This window comes from Bidens hawaiensis, unplaced genomic scaffold (assembly GCF_021521415.1).
Source record: "Bidens hawaiensis isolate Kalapana, Puna unplaced genomic scaffold, B.hawaiensis_p1.1 tig00070161_1, whole genome shotgun sequence".
NCBI lineage: Eukaryota > Viridiplantae > Streptophyta > Magnoliopsida > Asterales > Asteraceae > Bidens > Bidens hawaiensis.
This window is the reverse complement of record NW_027502336.1, coordinates 1-12,012: the sequence shown is the minus strand read 5'-3', so window position 1 is coordinate 12,012 and position 12,012 is coordinate 1. Positions and strand designations below refer to the sequence as shown.

Here is a 12,012-nt window from a genome sequence, read left to right as displayed (position 1 = left end):
TTATTGCTGGACGGGGCTTATAGGAGTTCGTGTGCTCTCCTAATTCCAGCGCCCACTTTGTCAGCCTTCCTGAGAGCGCGGGGCGCCGCAAGACTTGCTGGATGTTGTAACCAGTCAGAACTTCAATGGGATGACCATTGAAATATCTATGAAGCTTGCGCGACGCGTGTGTTAGTGATAAAACTAACTTTTCCATGATGGAGTAGCGCGTCTCAGGATCTGTCAGTACCCGACTCACATAGTATATTGGCGTTTGGATTCCCTTGCGATCCACCAATAATACTGCGCCGATGGCGCGCTCTCCTGCTGATAGGTATAATGTCAAAGTTTCACCAGGAAGAGGAGCTGTGAGCGCGGGCAGATTTATCAAACATTTCTTAATCTCACTGAAAGCTTGCTCGGCCTCAGGAGTCCATTTGAACTGACTTTTCTTTAAGCAGTTTCTCAATGTATTGACAAATGGGGTAGATTTGGTTGCATGGTTCGCTAGGAACCTGTTGATTGATACCAATCTACCATTCAGCTTCTGAACTTCTTTCATGGTGGATGGCGAGGGCATGTCAAGGATGGCCTCCACCTTCTCAGGGTTCACCTTGAAACCATCCTTGGTAACCATTACACCTAGAAATTTTCCCTCTAGTACGCCGAAAGTACATTTGCTCGGATTGAGCTTCATGTTAACTTCCTTTAGGCGCCCAAGGGTTTCTTCGATGTCTTTGAGCATTTGCTTTTCCTCCCTGCTCTTGATCACCAAATCATCCACATAGACTTTAAGGTTTCTTCCGATTTGCTCGCTGAAAACGGCATCCATAAGTCTTTGGTAGGTGGCGCCCGCATTCTTCAAACCAAAGGGAATTTTTGTGTAGCAAAAAACACCCTTGTCGGTTCTAAATGCGGTCTTGTCCTCATCTTGTGGTGCCATTTGAATCTGGTGATAGCCTTTGTAGGCATCCAGAAAACATTTTAGCTTGAATGGCGCCACGGAGTCCACCTTTGCATCGATGTTTGGTAGGGGGTAACAATCCTTTGGGCACGCTTTGTTGAGGTCCTTGAAGTCAATGCACATCCTCCACGACCCGTTACTTTTCTTTACCATCACAGGATTGGCTACCCACGTCTGGTATCGTATCGGGCGGATGATGTTTGCGCGCAGTAGATCCTCAACCTGCTCATTCATGGCCCTCGCCTTTTCATCCCCCATGATTCTCTTCTTTTGAGCAATTGGCTCTACAGACTTGAAGGTGTTTAGAGAATGCTGCGCCAGGTCGCGCGGAACCCCAGTCATATCAGAGTGTTGCCACGCGAAGACCGACATATATGCTGTGAGCAACCTTTTCATTCTCAGCCTCGTGTCGTCTGATAACGTAGCGCCAATTGTGATTTTTTGCTCCGGGAATTTCGGGTTGAGAATCCATTCCTCTGGCGCGTTTTCTGCCATTGGAATTTTCATTCTCCCCTCCTGCGGAGTACTTGTCACTGCGCACAAATGATCTCGGTATACAAAAGTTACACCTGTTGGTGTTGGGAACCCCAACGCGCCGTGCGCTGGCGACGGTATGGCGTTGAATTGGGCAATCGTTCCCCTACCCAAGATCATATTGTGGCAAGAAGTGGTGGGCAAGACCAAGAAGTTAACAACTTCGGCTCGCTTGTGTTTCTCATCCCCCATAGTTAGCTCAAATTGTATTTGACCTAGGGGATGAATGATTTCATTGGAAACACCAGAGATCGGCGCATTCACAATTTCAAGCCTTGCTTGGTCTGCCGGATCCAGTTTCCTGAAACATTGCTCATACATTATGTCTGATTCGCTGCCAGTGTCCACCAGGACTTTTGACACTTCGTAATGAGCAATGTGTGTAGTGATGACCAGAGGACTGCTAATTGAAGGGCCTCCCCTGATTCTTGGGAAGATTACTTGTTGCTCGCGCCAATCTCCTTGGATTTGCGCGCTTCTTTTTCTTGACGTTTGCCCTTGCCTTCCTCCCTCGGCTACACATATTCTTTTGTACTTTTTGCTGGCAGAGGCTCCTTCTGGTTGTTCATTTTCTGGTCTTGAGTTTTTTTACCAGGTGAGCCAGCTTGCCTGATTTCACATCCTTCTCAATTGCATCCTTCAAGTGGTGGCATGCATCAGTGTTGTGTCCTGTGGACTTGTGAAATTCACAGTACTTTGCCACTGTCTGATGGTCCCTTGTAGTGTAGTGGCTTGGGGCTTTTGAATTGGACATTCTCAGTGCTTAACACCTGTGAAGGCGTTTTAGTGAGGGGAGTCCATATTCTTGGCAGAGGTCTGTTAGGATCTCTGCCGCCCTCCCTCTTGTCACCCTCCCCGCGATTACGAACATCTTTTTGGGGCTGGGGTGAGCTTGGTTGCGCCTGCTTTTCTCCGGAAGAAAAACTGGTTGGTTGCAACCTGGACCATACAGAGTTCTGTTTGCCCCTCTTTTCTTTGCTGCGCGGTGACTCAGCTTGATGCGCTCTTTCTCTTGCCCTATCTTGGGCAATTTGTTTCTCATTTCTCGCGAAGACTCGCGATGCTTCCATTAGTTTTGCCCAAGTGGTGGGCATGCCATCTCTGCTTACGAGAGCTCGGCGGAGTTGATCACTGCGCGCGCCTTGTATAAAGGCCACGCGCAGGAGTTGCTCCGTTATACCTCCGATTGCCAGAGACTCCTGATTGAAACGAGTGATGTAGTCTTCAATCGTTTCATCATTCCTGCGCACGCAGTGCATGATGTCATCAGGGTCGCGCGTGTGTCTGCGCTGCTGTACGAAGTGGGCTTGGAACTTTTCCAATAGTTCCTCGAACCCATCAATTTGCCCAGTCGGCAAGCTCTCGAACCAAACACGCGCCGCGCCCGTGAGGCAGCGGGCAAACATGTGACACCATGTTGGCATCGTCCAGCTCTCTAGGTTTCCCGTGTTGTAAAAACCTTGCAAGAAATCGTCTGGATCTGTTGTGCCGTCATATTTGCCCAAACCACTTGGCATCTTGGTTTTGTGCTGGATGGGCGCCTTAGCGATGCGCTCAGTGAACTTTGAATGTTTCACCAAGATGGCTGGTCTATACGGTGTGGTTACGTCCACTTGCCCTCTAACTGGTGGGCTGTACGGTATGTGCAGATCCAGATCGGCTCTGGCTCCAGGCGCCATGTTCACAGGCGCGCGGAGCTGTGAGCCTCCTGCATGAGTATCTCGCGTCTTCCTCATGCTGTGCACTTCTTCATCACTGAACTCAGTGTGTGCAGTGTGAACAGAATGTCCTTCTTCCGACGCGCGCGGCCTTTTTGTTCCATGAACAGTTTGCTTATCAAGCGCTTGCCTTTGTGTTAAGTCGGCTAGCTTTTTCTGCTTGACCATCTCATTGTACTTGTCCATTAGACGCCGCTGCTCGTTTATGAGCCATTCTTTTGGATCATTTACTTCATCTTCTGGACCCATTGGTCCTTTTTGTTTCGCGCCGGCAAGATTTTGTAACGTGAGATCGTCTGGAGGAGTTTCAGTCTGGCCGTGAGGAGTTGTGATGAAGGGACGGTTACTGGTGGTGCGCGTAGAATCACGCGGCACCCTCAGAAACTGTTGTCCCTCATTAACATCCTCACGTTCAATATCCTCCAGAACTTGATCAACGTTATGAACGCCAGAAACCATGGTGTTTTTTTTTATATATAGATCTGATGAGATCTGATTGCCGTTGTAACAGTGGATGGCGCCAATGAAGAGACGTGGATCGACTCACTGGTAGACGATCTACTTTCCTCGGGTGTGATTATGTTTCTTCACCGATGGTTTTCTTGGATCTGTGTTCTTCCACCTACAAAAATGAACAGCACCGTCAACTTACCCCTCAGAAAGGGACAGAGGGGTCCTCTTTGGGGTAACCCTCCGGTGTGAGAATAAGTATTTGTAGGAGAAGATAATGTTATGAGAGTAAGGAAATCTGGAGAGTATTGCTTAATAGCTGAATACTCTGTAATTTCCTGTGATTGAGAGTGTTACAGAATGTAACTGTCTGTGAGTGAATGTAATTGAATATGCTTGAATGTGAATGAATGTGTTATGATGATCCTTCCTTGTGGAGTTGATGCTGTATTTATAGTGCTAGGGTTTCCACTGATTGGGCTCAGCCTTGTTGGCTTCCTCCAATTGCTCTGCGCCACGTGTCCTCTGGGACACCTGGTGCTTTCTCATTGGTTGTAATCACGTGGTAGCACATGTGTTATGCTGAGTTGTCCACCTTTCATTTGGCAGCTGTCAACATCAGCATATTCTTATTCCTTAAAAAGATACCTTCTGGAAGGTTGTCTGACATGCACAATCAATGTTGCCCTAATCCTGATTTGGATAAGGACGAGGTTGATTATGTGCATGTGTGATATGCGCCAATCCTGAGGATGCGCGAGGTCTTCTCTTTATTCTCACGCGCAGATGTTTCATGCGCAGATGTGATATGCACGAGCATGTGATATGCGTCGCGCGCTGATGCGCCACGCGCATATGTGATATGCGTGAGCATATGTGATGCGCGAGCATATGTGTGCCTGGGCATATGATGCCTGAGCATGTGTGGTGCCTGGGCATATGATGCCTGAGCATATGTGATATGCGCCATGCGCATAGGTTTTGGCTTTGTGACTTCGTAATGTCTTGATTTCAAGCCTCTTGTCTATATCTTGTGGGTTGACCCGCCTTGCTCGGTGTTGAGGCGGGTACATACCTCTTCAATGTCCCCATTCAAAGCTCTTTATGGTCGGGACGTCAACACCATTCATGACTACACTCCGGGATCCAACTCTAACGCTTCAATTGATTTATCACTTAACAATCATCAGGTTCTTTTGGCAGCTTTAAAGTCTTCACTGGAACAAGCTCGGGCTCGTATGACTAAGCAGGCTAACAAAAAACGGTTGGAGAAGGAGTTCAACATAGGCGACTTTGTTTACTTGAAGCTTCAACAATATCGCCAACATTCGGTTCAGCAACGCAGAAATCAGAAGCTATCCAAGCGTTTCTTTGGTCCTTACAAGATTTTAGATCGCATTGGCAAGGTTGCATATCGATTGGAGTTACCAGCTACTTTGAAAATCCACCCAACTTTTCATGTTTCATTACTGAAAGAATATATCGGACGTGCTAAGCCTACTTCAGATTCTCTTGACAACTTTGAAGCTACCGACATCAGTCTCCTACCGGAAGCAATTCTCGACTCGCGCAAGGATAGTGAAAACAAGACAAAACTTCTAGTTAAATGGGAGAAATTGCCTCTTGAAGAGTCAACCTGGGAAGATGAAGCTCAACTGAAACAACTTTATCCATTCTACATCAACATTGAGGACAATGGAAATTCTTCAGGGGGAGGTGATGTTACGGACCACACTGGCCCATCAGTAGACCCACATGCCCAAGACAAGTTGGACGACTACAACAGGCCCAAGAGAAACATAAAGAAGCCTAGCAAATTATTGGATTGATCTGCAAGTTCCACGATCACATGTTTTCCTATTTTCTTTCTTTATTTTACTAAGTCTTAGGAGTAATAGTTAGTGGTACATGTTTCATTTTGAATAAGGAACGTGGGCGTTCACCCTTCTGTTTCATTGCATGTATATATTCAGTTTTTTTTAATGAAAAAATATCAGAAAATTATCCCAATTGTTTGTTTCCTTCTCTGCAATTCTTTGGAGTGTAGCCTACTTAAACAAGGCCTATCATAATACATGTCAAAATCAAAGGTCAACATGGCTGGTTGAGTAGGTATGTTATTTTTTTAACGATAAAGATTTATAAAATTTACGGAGCTGGTCGGAAAAAGCTAACCAAGCAACACAAAAAAAACAAGATTACATGAAAATAAATAAGTTTTGGATCAACTTGGTCCAACTTATTTGTAACCTTTTGTACCTAGTTACAATCCAAAAAAACGAGAAATGTAAAATAGACTAGAAACTAAGCTCCGTCTCAGTGGCGGATTCAGAATGTTTTGTTAATGGGGAAGAAATTATGTCAATCAAGATGAATTGGTCAACAAGTATTCTGATAACATTATATATTATTTGCTTAATGTAGTTTACTTATGAATTAGGAAAATTGGTTTTAAATAATCCCAACTATGACCTATTGGTAAATATCCATCCCAATTGTACACTTGCCTGCTGGCTAGTACCAACTACTTGTGCATTTGTTTTTAACGGGCCGCGACTAATGGATGTTAACTCCGTTAGTCTTTGTCTGACTTGGCCATCCCAGTTGGCTAAAACTTGATTACGTGGAATGCGACGTGGCGGCTGACTGTGTATTATTATTATTATTGTTATTATTATACTCCTCCATCTCCCTTTATTCTTTGTCTAGTACAACCACCACACCCCTCGTTTCCCGGCGATCCACCACCACCACCCCTCGCCGGAACACACGACCACCACCATGTCTATTCCCTGCAACCAACACCGGAACCCATTACCACCACCATGTCCATCCCTACAACCACCACCGAACCCCATGACCCCCACAATTATCTTACTCGTCAGCCACCGGCGGTGGAGATCTAAATAGAAACTGTCGGAGACCACCATGTTCTCCGGCCCCAGCAACTATTGCTCTCTGTACCGCCACCTCGTTGGCACTCCGCCGCCACCGCCTCGTCTGCAACATCGCCGGAAACACCACCATCTCAACTGAATCTCTACCGGATACGCCACCACGTTGGCACTCCACCACCACCATCTCAAGTTCCACTCGTCTGCAACAACTCTGTACTGGAAACACGATTTAGAACTTGAATTAGGGTTAAAAGAGAGGAAATGAGTGTTGATCTTCAAGGAGACACGATGTAAACCCTGAATTAATGTTGGATTTATGATTTGGGGGTTGATTTGATGATTTTTGTTTTTGAAATGTCTGATGAAGATGATGATAGTGGTTGGGTTGTGGTTGGGAATGAAATGGGTGAGGAATTAGGGTTTTATTATTATTATTAATTTATTATTATTATTATTATGACTGGTTGCTACGTAAGCTGCCATGTAATCAGTTTCTTGACAACTAGGCATGCCACGTAAGCATCAGATTAACGGAGTTAACCCCAGTTAGTCGCGGCCCGTTAAAAACAAATGCACAAGTAGTTGGTACTGCCAAAAGGCAAGTGTAAAGTTGGGATGAATATTTATCAATAGGCCATAGTTGTGATTATTTAAAACCAATTTTCCTATGAATTATGATTATATCTAACAAGGAAGGTTAAATTACTATTTTGTTTAAATCTCAAATCAATAAAAAGAGTTATTTTAACTTGTATTTAATATTTAAATAACCATGTGTTTTCATGACCACATGTTTTTATATGAAAATTTGTTTTCCCAATGCAATTTCATCTTCTACATCCATTACTTCATAGCTTTCATGGCTTCTCTGTAAACAAAAACCACTCGATCTTTTTTATTTTCTTCTCTCTTTATCAATTTCTTTTCTCATATAAGGTGTCTCTATACATTTGAGAAGGGGTCTGCTAAAAGAAATAAAAAATTTTCTACTGTTGAGACGAATCTCAGTGGGTGTCTATACCCCCCTGAACAACACTTAGATCCGCCAATGCTCCGTCTTTAAGTCATCCGCTTCAAAAATCATCTTATTTATAGTCTTCTAAATAACCCACTACATAGTAAAAAGAATACCTACACCAACGATTTCTTCTTTTTTAGTTGGGTAGGGAAGTTACTTAAGTTTCTTACTATTCATGATACATGCTTCCAACTGGCGTCACATTCATCTTCTGCATCATGTATTTTCCTTCAGATTTCAAGTAAATGGACCACTGAAACCTTTTAATATTACTTCTGTTACCATATTGATCAGTGTCGGTTTCCATGCATACTCTTGTCAAATAACCAGTCCTTTTTTGCTTCTTACTACCTCACATTCATCGTCTGTCCCACCTTAATTCACATACACACACATATATATACATACATAACACTAGCATACATGCAATGCATGATGCATAAACAATGGTCTAGACACATGAATTATTATAAAACTATTATTTCATTTTTGTAAAGATTTGATGAACGTGCGGTTGTGAGTTTAATGTTCTCAAGTGTAAAGTAAATGTGAAATTTAAGGGTTAAAATAATTCGCCGTTTAAAAAGAAAAAAAAAAGATTTGATGAATCATGAACTAGAAGTATTATTATTATCATTATTATTATTATTATTATTATTATTACTTGTTGCCCGTTTGCCTGCCACTTTATTGCAATCGTTTTATAGTAAATTATTATTATTATTATTATTATTGTCAAAATGAGGTATTAAATTATTAACTATTAACTAACCTATTATTTATCATACAGCTACAATCATTTACTTCAAGTTAGTTAAACAAAAAAAGTACGATTTTCTCAAAGATGGAAACCTATTTCTGATAGTAAACTATAGTTGGTTTGGTAGATGATAATAACTAAATAAACCGGATTCAACTAGACTAGACCAAACTGTAAAAGATGTTCTAAAACATAATTGTGTAAACATCCAGGAATAATATCCCCATACTAGTTATATATACTATTATCCATTTAACTTTTAGTGTTTAGCCCTGCTTTTAGTGTTTAGCAGTGCTTTTACTGAGTGCTTTTACTGAGTAGACCAAACTCAGTAGTGCTTTTACTGAGTTCCCATACTAGTTATATATACTATTATCCATTTAACCTTGAGTCATTTAACTTTTAGTGTTTAGCCCTGCTTGCGGTGCGCACTATATGATGTATATATGTGTGAACCCTCGGGTGGGGCAAAAGTGAAATTGCACTAATTTTGACGTTATTTTAATAATCTCGTGAAAATAACGTTAAAAGTGACGGACGGTTAATCAGGCATCATGTAGTGGCGTTGATAGCCGAAAGACAAGGGTACATGCACCGATCAGCCGGTGTCCCGAATGATTGAGTTGCTATGTGCCTATGTCCAAGGCTTGATGCAAAACTACTATCGAGCCGGGGGTCTCACCGGAAGCAGTCTCTCTATCCTTATGGGGTAGAGGTAAGGCTGTCTACATCTTACCCTCCTCAGACCCTACTATAGCTTTGCTATTGGTGGGATATACTGAGTACGATGATGATGATGATGATGATGATGACCATTAGGGAAAAAAAACTATTAGTGTTTAGGGTTACTGAACTAACTCATGATCATCCTATCAATATCTACTTAAGTATTCAAAGGCTATTATCTCCATGGTTTGAGATATATTTGAACTCTAATGAAGTCTTTATGCTTATTTTGTAACTAATTATAAGAACCCTGATAAGGGCCATAATAACTTCAAGAGATCATGAGTTCAATATTTTTAACTTATCAAGATCATGATAAGGCTATATATAAACTTCAAGATCATGAGTTCAATTCTAAGTTATCAAGACCATGATCAGAACCATAATATACTTCAAGATCATGAGTTCAACCCCAAGTTATATATATATATATATATATAATATATATATATATATATATAGATCATGGGTGGCAATTAAGTATGAAACTAGGGTTTGAAATATGTAAATAATCAAGGTCGAACAGACAACGAAAGCGAGATGAATTACAAAAGACTGCTCACTTGACATGAATTGCGTGGGAAACCCCTCACCTTATAATTCATTTTTGCAATCATCGGATTAGTCAAAGATTCATAATCTGTCATATAAATCAATCATGTAGTCAGAAATTTCGAAGAAAACCACAATAAAAGAAGTCATGAAGATGAAAGAAATAGTTAATTTAACAAGCTAAAATATATGTGTACCTAGAATTGGCATATATTTGGATGATGAAGTACCATCTTTTGAGTTAAATTAAGGTGCAGGGTAGAACTCTTTTTATAGATGAAGATAAATCTATCAAGCGTGTGAACTTGCCATTATGTACCTACTACAAGCTAACACGCGATCAAGAAATATTATGATATTTTTTATTCTAAAATTGAAAGAATAAAATTGAAAGAATATAGAACATAGACAAAATTTTCTAATTGATTCTTCGCACCGGTTAATATGACGATTGACTAGGTTGTTAACAATTATTTTATAACTACCTTTTGAATTTCATTGCCAAGTATGCACTTGTAAGATAAAATTAGTAACTTGCGATATCAAAGTACAAAACACGTTATATATTTACGGTCAAGTTAACAACTAATGTGGTCGAGAATTCCAGACATGAAATGAGAGTTTCGGTGAGCGCGTTTAGCTTCAGTGAGGATAATGCTTCTAGAAGATTGTGTTAGGATATAAATAGGACCTTATAATATGACCTTATGTGTTTGTTGTATGTGTGTTTCGTATGGTGAAATCACCCACCCAAGGGGAGCTCACCTTGGTGGGATCTGTGTTCTTTGATATTATGAAATCATTTTAAACCGATTACGAGATCGTTCATTATATATTTTATATTTTATTATTCGTTTTCGGTCGTTTGATTTGACACATAGTTACCTAATTCGCTACCCTAGCCGCGAATTTCTTACTGGATCGGTTCGTACCGAATCGGAATTCAAAAGCGAATTCAATCGCTTTGGTTCGGCGTTCCGATTCCGGTCAATTCGGCGTTCCGATTAAGCCTGATTCGGCGCTCCGATTAAGCCCGATTCAACCATCCAAATCCACATCATGCGCCGAACCTACGCAATTGAAATCCTACGCAATTGAAATCGTTGTTCCAAATCCAAATGGTACGTTCGGCGGTAATTTCTTTATGGCGGGTAAACGACTGATGGTATTCCTGGGCAGTTTTCGGAATCATACAAATCGCCCCCACACAAAAAATGGGACATTAATCGGAAAACTCGTACATTGAAGGTTCAAGTACTCTACTAGAAGAAAATGTTTTGGGGAGGATCTTGAAGATGTGAACCTTAACAAAGGAAATGAAAAAAGACAACGAGTTGATTAGATGTGGATCTTAGAATTTTTATTTTTTGAACTTATGTTTTGAAGTTTTATCTTGAATGTCTAGACTCTAGTATTACGTATTTTTGAACTTATATTTGAAGTTTCGAAATTTGAACTTTAAATTGCAGGTATTAATAATTATATGAAACACATTATATTTTGAACGTTAGTAGAAAACGAATACATCGAATTAAAATACATGCTACATCATACCGCTTCGTACCGCAATGAACCTACCACGCGAACCGAAAACGTAAGCATCTACGAATTGCGTACCCGATTCCCGAACCCGTACCGAGACGTACCGCGAATTAGGTAACTATGATTTGACACACCGTCTCGATCGTTTATCAAAAACATTGGATCGATTTCGAGACCTATGGTACTTAAATATAACCATAAGTTGATTGGAGTATTTATAAAAAAGAGGATTCATAAAAATATAAGTAGAATAGTGAGTTCATTAATAATTATAAACGGATCAACGAAATATCTCTATTGAAAATCAAAACTGATTATAGAAAGTAAAGATACAAAAATTTGTCGACGGTAATTGCTGATGGTATCATAGATAATAGCCTAAAACAAAAATCAGAGACTATTGAGACCACAAAATGGGTAAGTCCAAATTAATCGTTGTTGGTGGGAAATATTTATAGACAAATAGTCGTTCAATAATTGTTCTTTACTAAAGATAAGATGTTTGATAAGATTCACATCTAGGGCCCTCTGCGGGATAAGTTTTCCAATGAAAATTCGCTAGGTTATTCATCACAAATTCGAAAGTAAGATTAATTTCTGATATAATTTTTGTGGGGTTTCTAGTCTCCTACCAATGAGGACCAATAATAATTCGTCTTAAAACTTTTATTATTACTATAAAGATAACCAAACGTCAATTATTTTCAATTGAATAGCTCGCTTAATGCCTATAAACACTCTTGGCTTCTTAGATTTCCCAAACCTCTCCACTACAAAAAAAATTGGTCCTTACCTAAAAATAGTATGCCAGGTAAACTATATAACCACCATGGTGATTATTTAACCGTTATGCCGGTTTACTATAAATATGA

The 12,012-nt window shown here is 40.6% G+C and overlaps 1 protein-coding gene across 1 annotated transcript; it reads left to right on the top strand.

Annotated features, from left to right (window-relative positions):
- The first annotated feature begins 4,727 nt into the window (after positions 1 to 4,727).
- Positions 4,728 to 5,474, top strand: LOC143605568 (uncharacterized). Its single transcript, XM_077081637.1, has one exon. The coding sequence runs from the start codon at positions 4,728 to 4,730 to the stop codon at positions 5,472 to 5,474; it is 747 nt and encodes a 248-aa protein (XP_076937752.1).
- The last annotated feature ends 6,538 nt before the right edge of the window (positions 5,475 to 12,012 follow it).

What these genes read in the sequence shown, in the direction of transcription:
- LOC143605568 (XM_077081637.1), top strand. Translation starts at nt 4,728, where the DNA reads ATGTCCCCATTCAAAGCTCTTTATGGTCGGGACGTCAACACCATTCAT.